At 43.0% G+C, this 25,921-nt stretch overlaps 3 protein-coding genes across 3 annotated transcripts; all 3 read left to right on the top strand.

Annotated features, from left to right (window-relative positions):
* On the top strand, nt 541-1,522 carry LOC8079581. The gene is made up of 2 exons (XM_002448599.2): nt 541-1,237; nt 1,328-1,522. Exon 1 carries the CDS (start codon nt 836-838, stop codon nt 1,196-1,198), a length of 363 nt encoding a protein of 120 aa, XP_002448644.2. The 5' UTR covers nt 541-835; the 3' UTR covers nt 1,199-1,237; nt 1,328-1,522.
* On the top strand, nt 7,083-25,868 carry LOC8079578. The gene is made up of 7 exons (XM_021463662.1): nt 7,083-7,356; nt 10,434-10,835; nt 11,716-11,819; nt 24,068-24,919; nt 25,017-25,181; nt 25,274-25,501; nt 25,749-25,868. The coding sequence occupies exons 2-7, from the start codon at nt 10,763-10,765 to the stop codon at nt 25,866-25,868; spliced, it is 1,542 nt and encodes a 513-aa protein (XP_021319337.1). The 5' UTR covers nt 7,083-7,356; nt 10,434-10,762.
* LOC8079580 lies at nt 7,356-8,196 on the top strand. The gene has a single exon (XM_002448598.2). It carries the CDS (start codon nt 7,579-7,581, stop codon nt 7,924-7,926), a length of 348 nt encoding a protein of 115 aa, XP_002448643.1. The 5' UTR covers nt 7,356-7,578; the 3' UTR covers nt 7,927-8,196.

Raw genomic sequence — 25,921 nt, 5'->3', positions numbered from 1 at the left:
CACCTTGCTTGTGATCTGTACACGCAATATATGGACACTGATTAATCAATTGAAACTTAGAATATAGATCTACACCATGTAGTATTTGTGAGAGAAAAAACAAAACACATGTATTAGTTTTTATTATACTGCTGCTGGCCCCAGGTGCAAGCATTGCATGTGAGATGCTGACTTATCCGTTCGGTGAAAATTAAAAGACGTGCATGCGTGGCTCCCATCTAGAGTAGTGCAAATTTAAAACTGGGACTTCTTTACCTCGTTCTCTCTCCGAGCCTGCTTGGCTCCAGAACATCGTGTGCAAGCTGTGTGTGCACACCCCGTCAAGAGGGTTAACAACGGCGTAGAAGAGTCTGCTAAACCAGCTACTCATATATACATACAATTAACAGAGAAGAACTGCAACTATAAGACCGTTCTCGTCGTGCTCGTCCATGGTCTTTGTTAGACACCGATGGCTAGCTACTCGGACTGTTTCTTCACGAGAACCATTTCTTGTCAACCAAACCAACCAAATATTATATATAGGTTTTATTTTGAAATTTGGTGAATAATATATAGGTTAGACAAAAAAAACCTTTTCATTTACAGTAGCAGCTAGATCTAAAAAAACATATCGTTTCTTACATCTCAACGCTACATATTCAATCTCCATTAAATCACTCCACTGAAAAAAAAATGGAGCTCTACTAATATCCTAGTCACTCGTGCCCACCGTGGAGCCGTGGAGAGGGAATACTAGTACTAGATGCCCACCGATCAGAGGGAGATATAGAAATTAGATGCATGCAGATGCAGTAGCGGTGGTGCTGTCTCCACACAGACGGCGGCGGTTCACATGCTGCTCCTAGGCCTCGCCGTGCCGGCCATGGCGGCCGGGTTCCTGAAGGCGTTCGGGCTCGCGTTCCTGCTGTGGCCGTTCAACCTCGCGCTGCCGCTGGCGCGCGACCTGCCGCGGGCCTGCATCACGCTCCGGGCCATCGTGTCCTTCTACGCTGCCGGCCTGCGGGGCTACGTCGCCGGCGCCCGGCGCGGCGTGCAGCTGCTGCAGGCGCGGAGCCAGCTGGGACAGCACCAGGACGGCGGCGCCTCCGCCTCCTCCTCCTCGTCCTCCTCTTCCTCCTCCTCGGCACGCGGCGTGGCGAGGACGCGCGTGGATGCCGTGGCGCATGCCATGCTCGCCTTCGACGACATCTACTGATGATGATCCGCTGCAAGGCGGGGCTCTTGGATCGGTTAGGTTAGCATGCCATTTCTTTTGATTGTCCAGTTTTTTTTTTTGGTGCATAACACGAACACAGTTCATTCGTTCTTTTTTTTTATTCCCCAGGATTTAAATTCCAAGTCCTCTTGTAGCGTGGCCATTTTGGTTTCACACTTTCTTCTCTTAGTTTTGGTCTTTGGATTGTATATGTGGTTCTTCTCTCCGTTTTTGTGCAAATTTTATATCTGCCGTGGATCAACGGGAACCCTCTAGTGCAATACATATTTCTACATAAAAAGGTTATTAGCAGGACGTCAGATATATGACTTGATATTGTTGTGTTCATCGCCAAGCGCGGTCTAGCAGGCGATCGAGTCATCTTTACTCCACCACGAGCAAGCAACACCGATTTGCTAGAGTTTTTGTTTTTTTTTCTAAAAAGCTAATTTAGTATTTATGTATTTCATATTGTATAAATGTAGTTATGTTTTTGTATAAGTTTGCTTTCGCGCTTGGGAAACAAGATCCCATGGCAACAAACCCTACGAACTTTGACGATATCTCGCGAGAAAATAAAAATCGATCCACTAATGTATTCAAAGTATCATAGTGGTGTATTAAGACCGTCCCAGTGGCCCAGTGGGGCAGTAGTACGTAGATTTCCCATTGGAAGTCCTCTGATCAAGATCTCGAGTTTGAATCATCAGTCGTCCATCCTGGAGCCGAAGAGATTCCTCGTAGCATCCGCGAAAATCGTACTCAGTACTTGATAACCTTCAAACTTATTTGGATATGATCCTGGCTGGAAAACGGTCCTACTGCTACTGTGTGCCACGTCGGACCAGCGTGCTAGTCACGGGACGGGCCACGTCATGCTTGTCTGATGACGTGTCAGAAGCACTAGCTAGCCCCCTCCTCAGTCCTTGTCGATCGCCCGAACCACAGCCACTAATGGGAGAAGAAGAGGCGTAATCAGCGCTACGTACGGATACGATACGGAGCACGGTTCCGATCGATCGCAACTGGGGAAGGCTGGCGCAACGCAACCGTACCGCCGACCGCCGGCAAATCACACCAGAACCAGACGTCGCCGTCTCGTGCGAAAGCGCTAATAACCCACGAGGACACAGACACGAGGCATTACGATCTGGGAGCGTTGCGTGCGAACGGGCTAGACCCAAGTTCGTACATACGTGGCAGCTCTGGTTGATCAGGGGAGGCATCAGCCAGAAACGCGCGCGTGCTGCGACGTGCGGCGGCGTGACCGAGGCGAGGAGGAGGATCCATGCCTTGTGTGCATGGCATGCATGCAGAAGGTGCATGCCGGTGTCGTCGGCGCCGCTGATCCTGTGTGTGGCGTGGCGTGTGGCCGCGCGCCGCCTACGCGCGTCAGTGTCGCACTCGCACCGTCTGGGGCCCAGCCAGCATGCACCGCCACCCCGCAGGAGCAGCGCGGGAGATGGGGATGGGCGCGCGGATGCGCGATGGCATCGACACGAGAGTGACGACCACGCGTCCGGTCCGCCTTGCATCGCATTGCAAGATTAGGCCGTTGGGGACCTTTAATTTTTTATATATTGTAATAGCAATGATTTTTATTTGTAAATGCATGCGATATTGTTTTCCTCTCAAGCATCTTGATCGTATGGTCATACAGAGTTACAGAGTGTGATTATAAGGGCACTCGTAATGCAAGACTCTATCACAGAGTACAAGACATTTAATTACATATTATTTATGGTATTTTGCCGATGTGGCAGCATATTTATTATTGAAGAAAGAGATAGAAAAAAAATAAGACTCCAAGTCCACATTGTTCGAGGTAATAAATAACTTTAGATTCTATGATAGAGTCTGCATTGTGAGTGCCCTAATAAGGGTACATCTATGCGTACATTTTTTGGTGTGTCCAATGCCCAATTGTGACCAACCAAAGGTTGCGAATTGCGCTGGACTAAGGCCAGTCTCAATGCATGTTTTATAAAAGTGTCATGCACATTAAATGGGGTGCCACATAAGCAAAATTGCTGACTTGGCAGAGTCATTAAATGAAGGAGTTTCATCAGATGAGAGAGTAGTTTCATCCCCATGAAACTTAAGTGGCTCGGTTACCTAGTTTATAGTCTTGGTAACTGTATCATGAAACTATGCATTGAGACTGGACTGGCCTAACGACAGTGTCAGTGGAGGACAACTCACCCTTTTGTTTATTAATTATTACGCAGTATACGTAACAGTTATTATGGTTGATTAGCAAGCAAAACCAACAGGCCCGCAACATTCGTAGTCACAGCACGGCCCACGGGGACTGCTCGTGTTGGCAAGGCGTCCAGGCTCAGCCTTATATGGGCACCACATGTAGGTCCATCGGGCTCCACAACCACAAGGCCCGGTGGGTAATTTGGTCCATATTAGGCCTTGTTTGATGTACATCTATCTACTTCAAACTACGTGTATCGAGATGAATTAGAGTGATAATTAATTTAAATTTTACTCTAATATACTTCAACATATGTTGGTTATTCTAATCTACTTCAACATATGTTGGTTAGAGTGAATACATGTGCATCTAAACAACAACACATTCACCTATGGAGGGGAAGAAACAAACATCGTTTTCCGAAAAAGAGAAGCCAGCACTACACCAGGTACTCACGCCATACGCGATGATGCACTCTGTACTAAATTATAAGTTATTCTAATTTTTTTAGAAAGTCAAAATACTTTTAGTTTGACATGAGCTTGGCATTTAGTGGATGCGTCAATTAATTAAAGAATAAGAGGCATCCACAATAGCATTAGGCTATTAGCATTGGGTGGAGCTTAGTATTGAGAAAAATGAACTCTTGCCGTAAACCGAGCCTGTTCGTTGGTCTAAAAAGTCATGACTAAAAGTATTGTCTGCCGATTTATTTTGAGAGAAAAACACTCCTGCTGGCAGAAAAAATACGGTTTATAAGACAAATGAATGGAGTCAGGCGCGGTGTTTAATCGACACAGCATGTATGTAAGGACACTTGAACATATGCCTATTTAGAATAAGAATAAAGTCCAAATAGTGGTAAAAAATCTTCAACTTTAACTAAATATAAAAGAGATCATTAAGCTTTATGTACATATTAAGTATCATTACATTAATTGTTGATTTTATTTTGTATGATAAATTTATTTAAAAACATACATATTACTAATATTTTTTGAAAATTTACTTAAACTTAAATTCTAGACTGACTTGTGTTGTGCGACAGAATAAGTAGCCGGCGTGTCACCTACTAGGCATGCTTGCATTGCTTGTACGTGATGCCAAGCAAGGACCCAAGGCCTTGTTTAGTTCCGAAAAGTAAAAAGTTTTCGGCACTGTAGCACTTTCGTTTGTTTGTGACAAATATTATCCAATCATGGTCTAACTAGTATCAAAAGATTCGTCTCGTGATTTACAGCTAAACTGTGTAATTAGTTTTTGTTTTCGTCTATATTTAATGTTTCATGCATTTGTTACAAGATTCGATGTGACGGAGAATTTTGAAAACTTTTTGGTTTTCAGAGTGAACTAAACAAGGCCTTAGTTCCTAGAAAATTTTGCAGAATTTTTCAGTTTCCCCGTCACATCGAATCTTAAGGCGTATGCATGAAGTATTAAATATAGATAAAAATAAAAATTAATTACACAGTTTGGTCGGAATTGACGAGACGACTCTTTTGAGTCTAGTTAGTTCATGATTGAACAATATTTATCAAATACAAACGAAATTGATACTATTCACATTTTGCAAAATATTTTGCAACTAAACAAGGCTCAATATGGCATGATCGATCCACGCTTGGGGTCGTTGTCGCCAATCATGAATCATCCCATTGGATATGGAAGCAACATTCCCGTCCCCCGCCCCCCCCCCCCCCCCCTAAAAAAACACTAGCTTAGGCCTAGGCCTTGTTTAGTTCTAAAAAATTTTGTAAACTTTTTTAGATTTCCCGTCACATCAAATCTTTAGACATATGTATGGAGTATTAAATACACACAAAAATAAAAATAATTGCACAGTTTGATCGAAATTGATGAGACGAATTTTTTGAGCTTAGTTAGTCTATGATTGGATAATATTTGTCAAATACAAACAAAAGTGTTACAGTGTCGATTTCCCCAAAAAAATTTGAACTAAACAAGGCCTTATTTAGTTGGGAAATTTTTTTGATTTTGCTTACCGTAGCACTTTCGTTTGTATTTGAAAAATATTATTCAATCATAGACTAACTAGGCTCAAAATATTCGTTTTACAAATTATATATAAACTGTGCAATTAGTTATTTTTTATTTATATTTGATGCTTCATACATACGTCTAAAGATTCGACGTGACAGAAAATCTTGAAATTTTTTAAACTAAACAAGGCTTTAGTACACCCACAACGCAAACAACCACTGTGGCACTGTCTCGTGTTCCTGTCACTTTCGGTCGTACCCTTTTCATGGACGGGAGCTCTATCATACAGTACGTTAATCCCGTATCTCTTATATGATTAAAAAAATCGTGTCTTATGCTGCCGTTATGGATGACCACGAAAACAAAACATAAACTCGGGTGTGCTACTCATACAACCTGATCCAATTATATGGATATCCTTGCACACTCAGCAGCAGATCGATCGTAATTCGTACCGCTGAGATAATGGAAATCCGGTGAAAGGATCCGGATCTCCGAAAGGCCAGCACAAACTGAGAAAAGCGGCTCCTGGAATTGAGAAAGGCCATCCAGATCCAAAAGAAACTGTGGAGAAACGACCATGCAACGCCGGCCCGCTTGATTGCCCACGGAAAGCGACATGGTGCTTGCCGGTCGATCCATTCCAACCTACTAGTTGTATTGGACTTGTTTGTGGGGCTCAACTCAAGTCGATCTCTTGCAAATATCTACTCTATCCGATACAGGATGCAATGCAAGCTCCTGACGAGCGTGCACGCACCTGTCACGAACGCACTTGTCCCAGCTGTCCGGACGCGATCCATCCATGTGAAATAATTACACTTATCCTGAACCATGCATGATTTGATCGCTCGTGTGTTGTTCTTGTTCAGATATGTAGGCACATCGTCTATTTTTGTTAAACAAAACAAAACCTTGTGGTATGCATGTACTGTACGGCTGTGTTTTGGGTACTGATAGGGGGTGACCCGCGTTGTAGATCACCTGACGACGGCTGACGCATCCGTTATGAAATATGAATAGACGACGGTACGGTGTTCTTTCCCGATCCGCAGAAATGGCCGTTCGGTTCTTTTCTTGCCCGGGCTTTTTTGCTCCTTCCAGAAACCGGTTGATGGGGACAAGTTCAGTGTTGGCGTAATGGTGCGATGCCCAAGCCAATGCAAACAACCGGTTTGAACCGGGCAGACCAGGGAGGGATTCAAAATTCAGGCCTTGTTTAGTTCCCAAAAAATTTTACAAATTTTTTCAGATTCTCTATCGCATCAAATCTTACGACACATATATGGAATATTAAATATATATAAAAGAAATAACTAATTACACAATTTACCTATAATTTGCTAGACGAAAATCTTTTGAGCCTAGTATGTTCATAATTAGACAATATTTATCAAATACAAATAAAAGTGCTATAGTATCGATTTTGCCAAAAAATTTAGAAGTTAACAAGGCCTCAAAAAGCCTGTTCGCTTAATAAGTCACTGTTTGCTAATTTGTAGTAAGAAAAAACACTGTTGATTTGTTTAGTTCCTCCTAAAACCAAAATAGAACCCCTATTAGATTTTAATTTTTGCTTTAAAAATCTAAAAATAAACTAGATAATATGGATATCTGTTGTTGAAGTTACTCAGTCCCTAAAATAATCGTATTGTTGCTTGTAGGTCCAGAAGAAAAGAATAACGACGACGTGACATCTCGGACCCTCAAGAGAATAATCTCCCGACAGAAACAGACGTCAGCTAAGAACAACGTGATATCGCCGGCCATCTGTGACCGGCAGCATCGATCGATCGGCAAGAGCCAAGAGGGGCAGAGCGCTAACGGAGTCGGAGAGAATCTGTTAGACTCTCGTTAATCCAGGAGCTAGCCACTAGTCCAAAACAATCAGCAGTGGCGGACTAATTATATGTAGAAGAAGAAGAGAACCCCCTTGCCACTGTCCGCAAGCAAGGTACGTATCTGTCCCCCCGTCCATGGCTTGTCGATCAGGTCGTCTTCGCTGACCACCAACGCCTCGCTCGATCGAGCTCGTCGTCGTCGGGAATAAAGCCATGCCATGGCAAGCACAGAGGGATAGACAGACAGCTGATCGATAGGTCCAGTGCACGTAAGCAGACTGCAGACATCATCGTCGAGCAGCCAGGGAGCACCGGTGGTGGCTCATCGATCGACGATGCCGGTTCACGTGGCGCTCCTCGCCGTGCCGGCGGTGGCGGCCGGGTTCCTGCAGGCGTTCCAGTTCGCGTTCCTGCTGTGGCCCTTCAACCTGGCGCTGCCGCTCGCGCGCCACCTGCCGCGGGCGTGCATCGCGCTCCGCGGGGTCGCGTCCTTCTACGACGCCGAGCTGCGGCGCTACGCGGGCGCCGCCGCCCGGGCCGCCGTGCCCGTGCCCGTGCCCGTGCCCGTGCAGCGGCGGATCCATCGGTATGCCTCGCTCCGCGCCGTGCAGGTGCAGCAGAGGACGGACGGGGATGCCGTCGTCGCGCACGCCATGGTCGCGCTCGTCGACATCTCGTACTGACGCGTGACGCCGTTGGCATTGCGACTCCGCGCGCACTTCCGGCTGGGCGATCAATTCGCCGGACGAATTGAGTAGATCCAAAGTGATTCCTCAGCCTTTTAGCATGTCATTTCCAGAGTGTAAATAACACAGTACGTGTTCTTCTTCCCTACCTTCGTCAGCTGAGGTGTCTAGATTGCTTCTTCACCGTGGACCTGTTGCGAGCTTCAGTGAATTGTACAAGGCCGGAATTCGAGTGCTTGATTTTTGCCGCACTTGAAGTCGTCACTACTAGAGTCGTAGTCCCTCCATCACAAAATAATTGTCGTTTTCGTTTCCTCAGAAATAACTTGAACTAATTATATATTATAAAAAAATATTATAATTACTAATCAGTATCGTATTTTCTATAAATTTAGTTAAATTTATGATACGGAAATCTAAAACGACTATTATTTTGGGGGCCGTTGATTCCGTACAGTATGTCATTCTAGGTTACTGTGGGCATACCACGAACCCACGACGTGCCTAATTATTTGGAGGTCAACTTGTTATTACCGAGATAGGTCTCGCATTTTTTCGTGGTGTGCTTTGTTGTTTTTGGATGGGGAAGATTGCCAGAAAAAAAGGTTTTGATTCGTATCTGTGGAGATCCAAATAGCTAACAATTTTTGGCTAAAATTTCTCTGACGAAATTATTTTTTATCTACCAGAAATTCTGGCCTCTCTCCCTGGAAATTCTGGGCTCTGAAATTTCCCGTGTCTGTACTGAAATTTTGAGCGACCTTGCTCGAGTGGATATTTAGGCCCCGACTCCGAAAATTCCAAGCTGAATCGGGAGCGTGAGGACCAACACTGTGTTGCGCTGTGTTGGGCCTAATTTTCCAGGCCCCCAGCCTGAAATTTTTACATTAAATCTGAAAATTGAGCTAACGGTTAGTTGACTTAGGGGGAGTAAAATTATATTACTCCTCCCTTCCGCTCTCTTTCTCTCTTGAATATTTGCAACTTTCACCTACGCGAGACAAAGCACTTCAGCTTTCCCCCTCTCCCAAACTCTCTCTCACTCAAGCATTAGATCCCCATCTCTGAGTGAGTTTGGAGTGCGATCTTCGTGCTTGCAACTCCAAGAGTAAGATCCATCTCTTGAGCATTTGTGGCACCAGCCAGTGATATGTTTTTGAATTTAATGTTCTGTTACTCTTGGGTTCTTCTAACCCTAGCCAACTAGACGTTGCCCGTTGTAGCACTCAATTCTTGCTCATCGGTTGCTCCAGAAAGTTTGTATTACCCACATTGTTATATTACCCACGTTGTTGTTGTGCCCGCATTGTTCTAGTAATATTCCTGGTTTGATCTTTGTGATTCAAGATGACAATGCCCCCCGATACCTGATCCTCGACAGAGATTTCATCCATTAGGGAACATAAGCGAAGTGAATTAATTTTCACCCCATGAGGACCTTAATGGGCATAAATTCGCCCCATTGGGTGAAGCGGGGGCGGATGTTCCCTAGCGCCCCGTCTCCGATATCCGCTAGGCCCCGAGAATAGAGGCAAAAAAAAAAGCCCAATAGATGTATTTTTAGCCCAAACCCACAACAGTGATATATACACTATGTAACCCTATCCTCAAATGCTCCTCTCCCAAATTGAATAGATTTCGGCTTCCATTCTGTCTCAGTTAGAATTTTTTTTTTCTAATAGATGTGCTCTGATGTAATGCACTTTTACCAGGAACCGCTCTAGATACCTCGTTTAGAAATGTGTACGAATCATAAAGCAAGTACATACTGTAATTAATTAATTTTTAGCAGAGTTATTAATTAATCATCTTATTGGTTATTTCTAAAAGTGAATCTCGTCTGGGCTCGGCCTACGTTTCCACGCGCGTCAGGAGTAGTTGCGGTAGCGCTGGACGACATGACAGGCACTCCACGCAGGGCGGCAGGGGCTGTCGTGTCCACGCATGGGCCGTCAGCGCTCCCACGAGCGGGCTGTTAATTGACGAGCCTGGCAGTCTCTCCTTCGTCCATTCAGATCTGTGTACACCTTTGGCCCACTAAACTTAGAACGAGGTCACCGGACCCTCTCAACTTGTTGGAGGCGGCTCTGTGGGTCGCCGAATCCGCTCAACTTGTCAAGCACATGCCCGGCCTGCAGGAAGCCTTTGCCATAAATGAAAGCCCATAAACAAAGAAGGCAAGACAAGTCATAAAAAGGGCCATACGCTAGGCCCACCAAATTCTGTTCTTGCTGAGACCTTATTTAGTTCTAATTTTTTTTCAAAATAAACAACGTGACAAATATTGTTTAATCTTAGACTAACCAGATTTAGAAGATTTATCTCGCAACTTAAAGGTAAACTGTATAATTAATTATTATTTTTTATTTATATTTAATGTTTTATGTATACGCCGCAAGATTCGATGTGACGAGAAATATGAATTTTTTTTGCAAATTTTTGTTTGAACTAAACAAGGCCCAAACCACGTTGATCTGCTTTCCTTGTCGTACCTGCCGTTCCAGCCTTCCAGGCAGAGGCAGGGACCTTGGAGCTCGGCTTGCTCCTGACTCCCCCGCTCTTCCCCTCCCTGAACCCTGGCTCCCCGTGCCGGCGGCGCTAATTCGATTTCTTCCCTGGCGCCCTCTTCGTCATCTTGAGTTGTTTCCGCTTCGAATCCAATATACGGACGGACGGCTTCGAATCCAATATGGGGAGATCTAGAGACAGAGGGCTGGACAGATAGATAGATTAAAGGGCGCATGCACCCAAAAACTCGCGCCACGCAGAGGCAGTTTGGGGGAGCAGAGGTCGGCCGACCACCTTTGTGAGTTGTAACCTCGATACCAGGTTCATGGGGATGCTATCGCTAAACCGTCTCTTGGTCAAGGAGGAGCGGAGGCGTCGCCGCCGAATCCAAGCGCGCAGTAAGCCGCTCTTAGCCCCGTCGACTGGTTATTCATCTGTGCTACTTTATGTTCATGGCCTGAATTTTGGAATCTATTGGCTGCTATGCTCATTATTATTCTAGTAGTGGCCTATGCAGCGAGCCTCTGGTGCTACGTGTATATGTTTCTAATCAGAAAAAAAATAGCTTTTTTTTATGGTGTCTGATGGTAGCCGTCTGGTATATTTATTATTTTCCGGAAAACTTTCCAAGGTAGGAGCAAACTGATACATTTAGATTGATCTATAAGTAGTTTTCCTATGTTTGTTTCAAATGTTGATTTGCTTACTAAAAACATTCATCAGACGTTTTGAGATATAAAAACATTCATCAGACGTTTTGAGACATGATAACATTTATCAGAGATTTTGAGACACAAAAAGGATTTAGTGATAAATTATTGATAATGCTGTATAATGGTTTGAGAAGGGCCGGCTGTACCCACTCAAACACTGCAGTGAGCATGAGATTGATTTGAGAAGCGACTAAGGTCTACCATGTGCTAGCAGCCTACTACCCAAAGTTTGCTAGGAAGCCAATGGCTTGATTATCCAATATTGATTCCAAGATAAGCGTTGAAGAGAGGAGAACAGAGGTGGTTGGGAAAGGATATTGAGCCCACTTGATGATGTTGAGAAAGGGAGGGTGGGGGTCACATTTGTTTGCTGGAAATATTTGTGATCAATTGTAGCTTTTTCTTGAATCAAAACAAGTTGTTTTACTGTTACGTAAAGTTACTGTTTTGCGACAGTTGATAACCGAAAGATTTTGGGTTGCTTTGTGCACATTTATATGCTTGACTTAGTTGTTTCCTGAAGTTAATATCTGTATCATTAAGGACCATGCATAATGTGTTGCAGATGGATCTATTACTCGAGTGCCACGGAAGAACTCACTCTGCCAAGAAAGTGGCCATTCTCAGGGTGGTGAAATATCCACATATTCGGGGCCAAACCTTCCTGAGGTATGGCATAACATGTTGATAATGGAAATCTTACATTACAAGTAAAACCTTACTTTGGTTGCTCTAAACGACGGGGCTGTGCTAACTACGTAAAAAAACTGTGAACAGATTTTCTTGTATTTTCTTTGTTATTACATGAAGGCTAAGCTTAGCATTTTCTACCGATATGGGTTTAGTGACATGACAACCACTATATTAAAGCTTATTTAAAACACAGCCTTCTAAAACTTGCTCTCTATGTAGAAAAGATTAAACAATATAGCCAAATGTCATCGTTTGGTAACCTGAAAGCAGTTTTTTTTGTGTGTGAAAAAAGTAAGATTTTGAAAGCTAGCTCGTCTGCAATTGGACAGTCCTTGTTACATGGTATTACCTAATGCCTTGTTTAGATCTGAAAAAATTTTGGATTTCGCTACTGTAGCACTTTCGTTTGTTTGTGGTAAATATTGTCCAATCATAAACTAACTAGGGTCAAAAGATTCGTCATGCGATTTACAGTTGAACTGTGTGATTAGTTTTCGTTTTCGTCTATATTTAATGCTTCATGCATGTTGTAACACCCAAAATTTGATTTGGAATTAATAGGATTTAATTTGAGTTATTTAAGAATTTTAGTGAGCATTTAATGTAGCAAATAAACAATTTTTGTGAAAATTAAAAATTATCATAAGCTTAGTAACATGATTATGTGCATTCATGCTGAGACATAGTTTATTTTGTGTTGATTGTATTTGGTTTGTATTTAATTGTCCCCAAAATCCTTTTTGAAAAAAAGATTTGAGAAAAAAAAAAAAAAAAAAACGCTCGTCCCCTACCTCTGTTCGTAGTCGACCCGGACTCACGAACCGGCCGACTCAATCCCGGGAACAGCGGGATTCTCTTGCCTTTTGTGCAAATCAAGCCCCTATAAAGCCCTAGGTAAACCCCGCGGCTCCCTCTTTGCATCCAAGTTGTGAAACCGAGCCCTAGTCGCCGTATTCTCTGGAGTTCGGATCTCGGCGTGGCCGATCTTGTTCCTCTCCGTGGCAAGCCCTCTCCGTTCTCTCTCGGACCCAACCAAGCGCTTAGACGAGATCGTGGTGAGCTCCTCTTCATCCCGGTATTTTCCTTTCAAAAAACGGTGCTCGGAAAGGAGAAGTCGAGGAGCTCCGGCGAGCTTCGGCTCTCCGGCCATGGTGGCCACCGCACCGGAGCTGGTGACGGTCGCTTAAAAAAAAAATGCTTTTTCTGCTATTTACAAGTTTGCCACTGATTTTGTTTTGCTCATAAAATATTCGTTTTAACTCCGTTTTTATCCATTCAAATTCCGTTGGATTCGTATTTACGATCTCTACATGTTAGAAATATTAGTTTACTGTTTTGAAACTTTTTAATTCTGCAGTAGTATTTAATTAATTATTTCTTTATAGGAAATCTTAGAAAATTCATATCTCTCACGTTTTAATTCCGATTTTCGTGAACTTTACGTTTGTGTGATCGTAGCGCTGCGTAGAATATTTTGATAAACTTTTATATTTGTTTTACCACTGTTTGGTGTAATGTTCTAATTATACCTTGTTTGCTTTGTGTATGATTGTCTCCATTGGAATGCGTGTTGTTGATTGATGATTGGGATTAGACGGTGAGCCGTACGTTGGTGACCAAGCCCAAGCTTTTGAGGACCAGCAAGCTCAGGAGAGCTTTGAGCAAGGCAAGTATAACTTGGGATTATCCTTGTTACCTATTCACTTATAACTACACATATATGTCATATGCATGCTATCACCTTGTCGACCTTAGCAAAATCATAGATGATTGTTACCTGGATTCCTTGCTACCTACTTGATATGCATTTGGAGTAGATGTGCTAGTGCTTGATATAATCCATGATCTTGTAAGATGATTAATAGCTATGCAATGAACATAAAAGAATGACAAATAACGACATGAGATCTTGTCTGTACGTGATCACCCGGGATAACAGTGCAACCATGAGGGCTATTATGGCTCTGGCTTTAGCTCAGTATGAAGACCTTTTCTAGCTTGTTAGAGGTTACCCGAAAGGGCGCTAGAGGGGCTGAACCGACACGGGTATAGTGCGAGCCCCTGTCCCTATGTGTATAGGCTGCGCGTCATTGTGCCATTCGGAAGGGGGGTATCTATATCTGCTCGCAAAGGAAACCTTGCGGCCCTAACATGTTAGACGAACTTTTGAAAGGCTTCATAGTGATCCCTGCCGACCTTCCTTGGTAGTGGGTTAAGAGGTCGACGGGCCTCGGGCGAAAGGGTAAATCATGACTCATGGGTAAAGATGTACAACCTCTGCAGAGTGTAAAACTGGTATACTAGCCGAGCTCACGGTCAGGAGCGGCCTTGGGGACATCTACATTAAGATGATGAGCTTGTTATGTTATTATGTTCATTTGATTATTGTTTATGCTATGAGTTAATTATGCTTACATTGATCATGGGATTAATTGATTATTTATGCTACCTTGAGAATTGCTATTTAATTATGAACATGCTATCCACTATTAAAAGCTAAATGCAGTCAAACCAGTGTCAGCTATTTGAGCCTCATGAACCCCTGGTTATACTTGTTGAGTACGATATGTGCTCACTCTTGCAATTTCCCAACACCTCAGGATATGATAATGAAGATGACTGGAATGAGGACTACCGTTATGAGTACTAGGTTTGGAGTCAACCAGTCAACAGTGTCCCTGTGTGGAGCTTCCGTTGAGAGCGTTGTTTACTTTATGTTATCATTTTTGTATGAGACTATGTGATATTTTATATTCCGCTATGTAATAAACACTGCGATGGTACATTTGAGATTTGTCTACTTATGTGTGCGACTGTTTCTGGGGCACATATGAGTCTTTTATGCATCCTATTTTGCTCTTAAAATATGGGTGTGACAAATTGGTATCAAAGCTTTGTTGACTGTAGGACGCAAACCTAGTTAGCAAAAGGTCAAAAACTTAGGTCCTTATTTTACTTACTTCATGCTTCCCACTATGGTCTTGTTATTTGCTAAAAATTTATGCTTCTCTATCTTGCTCTATTGTGAAATTATTGCATCCATCTGATCTATGTCTAAAAACTTTTTGTAGATGCCGCCTCGTACCCGCAGTGCTGCACGCATGGCTGCTGAGGAGTACCGTGCCATGTTCAACCTAGGAGGACAACGTGTGGATGGAGTTCCTGAGCTGGAAGATGAGGAATCAAGAGTGGAAGCTCAGGAGGAAGGGCCTGAAGATGAGGAGATGCAAGATCCACCTCCATCACAGTCTGCTAATGCAAGGATGGGATGGACTACTGAGCTGTGGATTCCAGAGGCAGATCCCAAGGCTTTCTTCCATGAGAATTTGGTGTTGACATTGAAACACCATTACCCGGATTTGCAGGCCACACTGGAGTATAACTGCACTGAGCACAAACACCCGCTGAAGAGATCACTTTGGGTTGCAGAGCTGATAGTCAAGACACTGGATGCCACCAAGGGGATTCGAAAGGTGGAATCAAAACACCTCGCTCGAATCAGCCGGGACACGATGAGAGAGAGCATGGCAGATGCAGCTTACCAGGCATTGATCTTTTACCGTGGTAGACGCTTTGAGGATGTTCAGTACAATGCAACATACCACTATCCTCGCTTTGTACCAGAGAAGATGACTTGGGCCATAGAAGTTGCAGATGCTTCACAACCAAAGCTTCAAGCACAAGTGGAGTTGACTTATGAGCTGACACTCAAGGTGATAGAGTTGGAGAATGAACTACACCGTGAGAGGAAGCTGCTGGAGAAAGAGCAAAGGGAAGCGGATGACCTTCGAGCGGAGTTAGGCCGCCCCAAACTTCATAAGAGGCTGCATGTTGAACCCATCTTGAAGGATGCTGCACCCGAAGAATAGAAAAGAACCCATATGTAATAGTAACGTTAGTAGTTGCGAGTTATTTAGAGTCTTTTGCTAGTGTGGTGTGAACTTGGTGTGCTTGCTGATTTGTTATTATGAATATGTGTGATTTGGATTTTTGTAATGAGTGCTGGGAATTTGTGGGCATGTCCACAAGTTCTCTAATTAAGAACCTTAAGTAAGAACATGAATAAATAGTAGTTTGGGGTCATATCCTGTTTCTGTCTTTTGCTGTTTTCTGGACCAGTCTGCAATGATTCTGGAATAAATCAAATTATGCTCGTGCAATGTTCATCAAATTTTTCTGGGAAAAAGTAGACTTTCATATATTTCCAATGCCGCAAGAATGACCATATTATCTATTATGAGCTGTGAGTTATGACTGTTTAAAGTTGAGGTTTCTGCGCAGTCTGGAATTCTGGAACAGTTTCGGTTGTACCCAGTTTTTGGTTAATCTCACGTTGGAATCTGGTGATATGATCTAAATGAAAGTTGTAGACAATTTCTTTATCTTTCCAACGGTGTACAGTATGTATCCTTTTGAATTCTGGAACTCGAGATATTACTGATTTTCTGACCTGCTGACGTTGGATGTTACCCAGAAAATTTCAGATTCGGTTAACTCTTGTAATTGTCATGTTGGGCATTACTAAGATGTGTTTATATACCTTGGAATGCAGATGGCAGCAAGAGGAAGAGGCAGAGGCAGAGGCCGTGGCAATGGCAATGACAATGGTAATGGTGGCAATGCCCCAATCACCGTGGAGGAACTCATGCAAACCCAAAATCAGATGATGCACGTTTTCATGCAGCACCTGCAGCAACAACCTCCACCGACACCACCACCTATTCATGTGAGGGACAAGCGTGGAGAGTTTATGAAGGGAAGACCTCCGGTATTTACACACTCAGCTGATCCCATGGAGGCAGATGATTGGTTACGTGCTGTGGAGAGGCAGCTAAACATAGCACAGTGCAACGACTTGGAGAAGGTGTTGTATGCTTCTGGACAGCTTCAAGGTGCAGCTCAGACATGGTGGGAGTCGTATCAAGCTGCTCGCCCCAACAATGCTTCTCCTGTCACATGGCTGGAATTCTGTAGGGACTTCAGAGCTCGACATATAAATGAAGGAGTGATGGAGCTCAAACAAGAAGAATTCAGATCACTCAGGATGGGCTCCATGACTGTGGCAGAATATCATGACACATTTGAACAGTTGGCTCGCTATGCTCCGAATGATGTCAGGGAAGATGCTGATAAGCAGCGTCTATTCATGAAGGGCTTGTACTATGAACTCAGGTTGCAGTTGGCTGGAAACACCTATCCTACCTTCCAGGCTCTTGTGAATCGTGCTATCGTGCTTGATAATATGCGGAAGAGTCAGGATAAGAAGAGAAGGATGCTGGCACAAGGTTCTGGGAGCAACAACCGTCAGCGTTTCAGTTCTCATCAAGGTCATCAGCAGAGGTTCCAGGGACTAGTTAGTCAGTGGAACCGCAACCAACAACCCCAGCGTTTCCAGAATCAGTCACAGAGTGGGAACCAACGTCCTCCATTCCAACAACGTAACCATAATCAACAGCAGCATGGCCAGCAGGCACCTCGCCCAGGGAACCCAAATGCCAACTCCACAAAAAGAAGTGCCTCTAACACTCCTACCAGGTGTTTCCGTTGTGGGAAGGAAGGACATATGTCCTATGATTGCCCAGAGAAGTTTAATCCGCAGTACAACGACCGGAGATCCACTCCTAATTCAGCAAAGGTGAACAACGTGGCAGCAGAAACTGTTCAGGAGGGACCCGAAATCATGATGGGTACGTTCAGCATCAACTCTATCCCTGCTACAGTTTTATTTGATTCTGGAGCTTCGCATACATTCATATCACAAGCATTTGTTAGAGTTCATAGCCTTCCACTAGTTGCAATGAAAACTCCTATGCTAGTTAATTCACCGGGTGGGACTATACCAGTTTCTTTATGTTGCCCCTCGGCAAGTCTTTCGTTAAGGGGGGTAGATTTTCCTATCAGTCCCATGGTTATGAGAACTTCAGGCATAGATGTGATCTTGGGTTTGGATTGGATGAAGCAACATGAAACAAATATTAATTGCAAAGAGAGAGTAGTGGCTCTGACAACACCAAAGGGAGAACGAATCAGTGTTAATGTAACAGTGCAAGCACCACTCACAGCCAAGGTGAACCAACTGAATGAAGATGTTGATCCTCAGAATTTGGTAGTGGATGAGTTTCCGGATGTCTTTCCAGATGAATTGCCAGGTATGCCACCTGACCGAGACATTGAATTTATTATTGAATTACTACCTGGTACTGCACCCATAGCTAAAAGACCATATAGAATGGGGGTTAATGAACTAGAAGAACTTAAGAAACAAATTAAGGAATTGCAAGATAAAGGGTTCATTCGTCCTAGTTCATCACCATGGGGTGCACCAGTTATCTTTGTTGATAAGAAGGATGGTAGTCAGAGGATGTGTGTTGACTATCGGTCACTTAATGAGGTCACTATCAAGAATAAATATCCCTTGCCTAGGATCGATGACTTATTTGATCAGTTAAGAGGTGCTTGTGTGTTCTCTAAGATTGATTTGCGTTCCGGTTATCATCAATTGAAGATTCGGAATTCAGATATACCAAAGACAGCTTTCACAACAAGGTATGGGTTATATGAGTATACAGTTATGTCCTTTGGTTTGACCAACGCACCAGCTTACTTTATGTACATGATGAATAAAGTATTTATGGAGTATCTTGATAAGTTTGTGGTGGTCTTTATTGATGATATTCTGGTATTCTCTAAAACCAAGGAAGAACATGCTGAACATCTGAGATTGGTCTTACAGAAACTTAGAGAACATAAGTTGTATGCTAAGCGTAGTAAATGTGAGTTTTGGTTGGAGGAAGTTTCTTTTCTTGGTCATGTTGTCTCTAATGGTGGTATTGCAGTGGATCCTAGTAAGGTGAGAGATGTGTTGAATTGGAAACCACCTACTGATGTAAGTGAAATACGCAGTTTTCTTGGTTTGGCTGGTTATTATCGTAGATTCATTGAAGGGTTCTCAAAACTTGCAAAGCCTATGACAGCTCTGTTAGAGAAGAATGCTAAGTTTGTATGGTCTGATAAGTGTCAAGCTAGTTTTGAGGAGTTCAAGAAGAGATTGACTACTGCACCTGTGTTGGTTTTGCCAGATCTGAGTAAGAGTTTCTCTATCTATTGTGATGCTTCTCGTCTGGGTTTGGGTTGTGTTCTCATGCAAGAAGGTAGAGTTGTTGCTTATGCATCTAGACAATTGAGGAAACATGAACTGAATTATCCTACTCATGATTTGGAGTTAGCAGCTGTGGTTCATGCATTGAAGATTTGGAGACACTATTTGATTGGGCATAAGAGTGACATATACACTGATCATAAGAGTTTGAAGTATATCTTCACCCAGACAGATCTGAATTTGAGGCAACGAAGATGGTTGGAACTGATAAAGGATTATGACTTGGAAGTGCATTATCATCCTGGAAAGGCGAACGTCGTAGCTGATGCACTTAGCAGAAAGAAATATGCTAATGAGCTACAGGCGACACCTGAATCTGAGGAGTTGTGTGCTGAATTTGCACATTTGAACTTGGGAATTGTAGTGAATGCTATGGAAATTGAGGTCACTCCTACTCTAGAGGAAGAGATATTGAAAGGACAGTTGGAAGATGAGAAACTAAAGGAGATAGCACAGAATGTGGCATTAGGCAAAGCACCAGGATTCAGAATAGATGACAATGGTGTATTGTGGTTTGGAAAAAGGATATGTGTTCCGGAAGTGAAGGCTATTCGTGATACGATTCTGAGAGAGGCTCATGAGTCAGCATATTCCATTCACCCTGGTAGCACCAAGATGTATCTAGATCTGAGGCAGAAGTACTGGTGGTATGGTTTAAAGAGAGATGTAGCTGAGTATGTTGCTTTGTGTGATACTTGTCAGCGAGTGAAAGCTGAACATCAGAGGCCAGCTGGACTGTTGCAACCAATGAAGATTCCGGAATGGAAGTGGGAAGAAGTGGGTATGGATTTTATAGTGGGTTTACCACGTACACAGAGAGGGTATGACTCAATATGGGTGATAGTAGATCGTTTGACCAAAGTTGCTCACTTCATACCCGTTAAAACTAAGTACACTGGAGAACGCCTAGCTGAGCTGTATATGGAGAGAATTGTTTGTTTGCATGGGGTACCTAAGAAGATTGTGTCAGATAGGGGTACTCAATTCACATCTCACTTTTGGAAAGCAGTGCATGATTCATTGGGAACCAAGTTGAATTTCAGCACAGCATATCATCCACAGACAGATGGACAGACTGAGAGGATCAATCAGATATTGGAGGATATGTTGAGAGCTTGTGCTTTGCAGTATGGGGCTAGTTGGGACAAGAGTTTGCCATATGCAGAATTCTCCTACAACAACAGCTATCAGCAAAGTCTGAAGATGGCACCGTTCGAGGCCCTATATGGTCGGAAGTGCAGGACACCTTTGTTTTGGAATCAGACGGGAGAAACTCAGGTGTTTGGGACAGATGTGCTTAGACATGCAGAACAACAAGTGCGGACTATTCGGGATAACTTGAGAATTGCTCAATCTCGTCAGAAAAGCTATGCAGATACGCGTAGGAGAGAGCTGGCTTTTGAAGTGGGTGATTATGTCTATCTGAAAGTGTCACCTATGCGGAGTGTGAAGAGGTTTAATATGAAGGGAAAGCTAGCTCCAAGGTATGTTGGTCCGTTTAAAGTTTTAGAAAGGCGTGGAGAAGTAGCATATCGGTTAGAATTGCCGGAAAGTTTATCTGGTGTGCACGATGTGTTCCATGTGTCACAACTCAAGAAGTGTCTGCGTGTACCTGAGGGGCAGTTACCATTGGAAGAACTTTCCGTTAAAGGTGACCTCACTTATGAAGAGCATCCGGTCAAAATATTGGAGACAGCAGAGAGAGTCACCAGAAGTCGGGTCATCAGAATGTGCAAAGTACAGTGGAATCGGCATTCGGAAGCGGAGGCAACTTGGGAAAGAGAGGATGATCTGAGGAAGTCATACTCATATCTGTTCGAGTAAGCACCGTTCAATCTCGAGGACGAGATTCTTTTAAGGGGGGTAGAGTTTGTAACACCCAAAATTTGATTTGGAATTAATAGGATTTAATTTGAGTTATTTAAGAATTTTAGTGAGCATTTAATGTAGCAAATAAACAATTTTTGTGAAAATTAAAAATTATCATAAGCTTAGTAACATGATTATGTGCATTCATGCTGAGACATAGTTTATTTTGTGTTGATTGTATTTGGTTTGTATTTAATTGTCCCCAAAATCCTTTTTGAAAAAAAGATTTGAGAAAAAAAAAAAAAAAAAAACGCTCGTCCCCTACCTCTGTTCGTAGTCGACCCGGACTCACGAACCGGCCGACTCAATCCCGGGAACAGCGGGATTCTCTTGCCTTTTGTGCAAATCAAGCCCCTATAAAGCCCTAGGTAAACCCCGCGGCTCCCTCTTTGCATCCAAGTTGTGAAACCGAGCCCTAGTCGCCGTATTCTCTGGAGTTCGGATCTCGGCGTGGCCGATCTTGTTCCTCTCCGTGGCAAGCCCTCTCCGTTCTCTCTCGGACCCAACCAAGCGCTTAGACGAGATCGTGGTGAGCTCCTCTTCATCCCGGTATTTTCCTTTCAAAAAACGGTGCTCGGAAAGGAGAAGTCGAGGAGCTCCGGCGAGCTTCGGCTCTCCGGCCATGGTGGCCACCGCACCGGAGCTGGTGACGGTCGCTTAAAAAAAAAATGCTTTTTCTGCTATTTACAAGTTTGCCACTGATTTTGTTTTGCTCATAAAATATTCGTTTTAACTCCGTTTTTATCCATTCAAATTCCGTTGGATTCGTATTTACGATCTCTACATGTTAGAAATATTAGTTTACTGTTTTGAAACTTTTTAATTCTGCAGTAGTATTTAATTAATTATTTCTTTATAGGAAATCTTAGAAAATTCATATCTCTCACGTTTTAATTCCGATTTTCGTGAACTTTACGTTTGTGTGATCGTAGCGCTGCGTAGAATATTTTGATAAACTTTTATATTTGTTTTACCACTGTTTGGTGTAATGTTCTAATTATACCTTGTTTGCTTTGTGTATGATTGTCTCCATTGGAATGCGTGTTGTTGATTGATGATTGGGATTAGACGGTGAGCCGTACGTTGGTGACCAAGCCCAAGCTTTTGAGGACCAGCAAGCTCAGGAGAGCTTTGAGCAAGGCAAGTATAACTTGGGATTATCCTTGTTACCTATTCACTTATAACTACACATATATGTCATATGCATGCTATCACCTTGTCGACCTTAGCAAAATCATAGATGATTGTTACCTGGATTCCTTGCTACCTACTTGATATGCATTTGGAGTAGATGTGCTAGTGCTTGATATAATCCATGATCTTGTAAGATGATTAATAGCTATGCAATGAACATAAAAGAATGACAAATAACGACATGAGATCTTGTCTGTACGTGATCACCCGGGATAACAGTGCAACCATGAGGGCTATTATGGCTCTGGCTTTAGCTCAGTATGAAGACCTTTTCTAGCTTGTTAGAGGTTACCCGAAAGGGCGCTAGAGGGGCTGAACCGACACGGGTATAGTGCGAGCCCCTGTCCCTATGTGTATAGGCTGCGCGTCATTGTGCCATTCGGAAGGGGGGTATCTATATCTGCTCGCAAAGGAAACCTTGCGGCCCTAACATGTTAGACGAACTTTTGAAAGGCTTCATAGTGATCCCTGCCGACCTTCCTTGGTAGTGGGTTAAGAGGTCGACGGGCCTCGGGCGAAAGGGTAAATCATGACTCATGGGTAAAGATGTACAACCTCTGCAGAGTGTAAAACTGGTATACTAGCCGAGCTCACGGTCAGGAGCGGCCTTGGGGACATCTACATTAAGATGATGAGCTTGTTATGTTATTATGTTCATTTGATTATTGTTTATGCTATGAGTTAATTATGCTTACATTGATCATGGGATTAATTGATTATTTATGCTACCTTGAGAATTGCTATTTAATTATGAACATGCTATCCACTATTAAAAGCTAAATGCAGTCAAACCAGTGTCAGCTATTTGAGCCTCATGAACCCCTGGTTATACTTGTTGAGTACGATATGTGCTCACTCTTGCAATTTCCCAACACCTCAGGATATGATAATGAAGATGACTGGAATGAGGACTACCGTTATGAGTACTAGGTTTGGAGTCAACCAGTCAACAGTGTCCCTGTGTGGAGCTTCCGTTGAGAGCGTTGTTTACTTTATGTTATCATTTTTGTATGAGACTATGTGATATTTTATATTCCGCTATGTAATAAACACTGCGATGGTACATTTGAGATTTGTCTACTTATGTGTGCGACTGTTTCTGGGGCACATATGAGTCTTTTATGCATCCTATTTTGCTCTTAAAATATGGGTGTGACACATGTGCCGCAAAATTTGATGTGACAGGGAATCTTGAAAACTTTTTGGATTTCGGGGTGAACTAAACACAAGGGGTAACAGGGCTCTGGTTTATGGTTCCCTTTCCGCATTCTGAATTGCTGGATAGACCACTTCCCTATGAAACCTGTGAGCCTTCCAACTTTTGACAAAAATCTGCACTGAGAATTTCAAGTTGACTAATAAACTTTTCACCTCCTTTTATTTCCAAAAGACTTGTTTATTCTTCTTAAGCCGGTTGCCCCAGTTTGAGCATTTACTATAAACATGCACATTGTCGTTTCCACTTTGTATTTCTCCTGATTATTAGTGGCCATACAAGATTGCAATCATCCATTCATCCTCAAGGTATTGCAGCCATATAGTAAGTAAAAACTGCCTAGCCTACAACCTAGTGGTGGCTTGTTTTTTAAAATCCTACTGTGCCATATGCAGATATGCCGATATCTTTAACTAAGACCGATGTATCTCCCTACTTGCTGTCCATAATGCCTACTTGACAATGTGTGAAAATTGAAATGATGGGCGACATATTATAACACTATAACAACCTTACAAGCAAATATTACAAAAAAATGGATTTGGAATCAAAATATGGTTGACTAATTAGTGATAATGGTTGATCACAGCAATTACTAGTAAATGTCTTTTTAAGAAATCCACTAATTACCACCCTGGCTGTAAAAAAAAGGTTCTCTGCACGAGTGGAAGTTGTCTACCTCATGAAGGGGTTCACCTGGGATAGAACTTGAGTCTATGATGTCCCATTAATCTTTTAGAAGTACAACAATCTCAATGTTCAACAATCCTTTCCAAGCTTGTGCAGGATATCTGGTGCCATATACACTCCCTAATGCCACTGCGTGATTCTGCCCGTTCTCCCTGTGTATCTAGTAATTTTTTATGTTCTTGGAGATGCCGCCCCAAGCTCACCTTCACCGAGGAAACACTAGGCTTGAAACAAAATGCTTATCGAAAGAGTGACAGAACGAAGAAATTCACTAGCAGAGTCGATCACATTCTGAAAAATCGCTCAGGCGTCGGCGTGAAGTCACTCAAGATTGCAATTGATGACCATCTTAATGTGGACACGTGTCATTTTAATAGTTGGCTTCAGAATTTCATTACACCAGGGATTGAAGAAGTAATCCTTTTCCCACCTAGTACAAAGAATAAGCCAGATTACAACTTCCCTTGCTCACTTTTATTTGATGGACGTGGAAACTCCATTCGATATCTTTACCTCAATGATTGTGCCTTCCGCCCCCTGGTTGGATTTAACTGCTTGAGGAGTCTGACAAAGCTGCGTCTGAATCATGTGCTTGTCACGGGGGAGGAATTAGAGTGTCTTATTTCTAGGTCTTTTGGTTTGGAGCAGTTGGAACTCTGCTCGTGCATGGAGATAATCTGCCTGAAGATACCATTCTGGCTAGATCGGCTCAGCTCGTTGACTGTGTCTTCATGTGACAAGCTGCAAGTGATTGAGAGCAGAGCTCCTAACCTCTCCACTATTGAGTTGTACATTGACCCTGTACAACTCTTACTTGGAGAATCATCACGAGTTAAGAACCTAGATCTGGAATTTATACGGGAGGTCAACTGCGTCAGTTACGCTATTAACAAGCTTCCTTCAATTGTACCACATCTTGAAATTCTGACCTTACATTCTGGTCGTGAGGTATACTCTTAAACTTCACATTATTAGATAGTAGTGTTATGACATCTAACTGTAGTCATGCTCCACAATATAATTAATTTGAGATATCTTTCTGCAGAGGGTTAACACACCAATGGTAGCAAACAAATTCCTCCACCTCAAGTACTTGGATATTAGTCTTGCTGATGATGATGTTGATGAGACTGCTTTCGGAGCCTATGATTATTTGTCCTTGGTTTCGTTTCTAGATGCTTCTCCTGTCTTGGACACTTTCATCTTGAGTGTGAGTTACTGTTCATATTACGAGGATATATAATGTCTATTGTGGAACCATTGTTTGAGTGACATTATTAACTAAATATTGATGCTATGCAGGTGGATCAGCTAAGCATGCATCATGATTCAGTTACTGGGGATGACGCCTCATATCTGAGGCAGATTCCTGAACACAAGCATGACAGGCTCAAGAAGGTGCAGATCAATGGCTTCCGCTCTGCAAAGAGCATGGTTGAGTTAACATGTCATATTCTCGAGAATTCATCAGCACTTGAAAATCTTACACTGGACAGCATATTTAGTCAGCTGGAGGATGCCGACGATATTGTTAGGTGCTCGGGTCGGAAAACTGGTGAGTGCTTTTCCAAAAGCAGGGAGATGATAGTGGAAGCACATAAGGCACTCAAGGTCATCGAAAGATATATCTTGGAAAGAGTTCCATCCACGGTTAAGTTAAACATCCGAAGACCTTGTATCCGATGCCATGTTACAGATGTCTAATGTTTTACTGTTGAATGTTGCAAAGTGTTATGCAAATGGCCAAGTGGTTATTTCTCCCTATGTGACCCTATAGTACAACATGGATCTTCTGCAACTGGCTGACTTCACGGCGCTGCTCAGAAAGCGTCTACAGAGTCGTGGTGGCCTCCCTAAGCCTCCTTTGGATTGTGGAATAACAAAAACACGTGGGTGAAGCACGATCCCTAAGGTCTTCTCTAACTTAAGTTTTGGACCTGTTGGATTGAA

The sequence above is a fragment of the Sorghum bicolor genome, chromosome 6, assembly GCF_000003195.3.
Source record: "Sorghum bicolor cultivar BTx623 chromosome 6, Sorghum_bicolor_NCBIv3, whole genome shotgun sequence".
NCBI lineage: Eukaryota > Viridiplantae > Streptophyta > Magnoliopsida > Poales > Poaceae > Sorghum > Sorghum bicolor.
The sequence above is the reverse complement of the archived record's forward strand: the minus strand, read 5'-3'. Positions and strand labels throughout refer to the sequence as shown.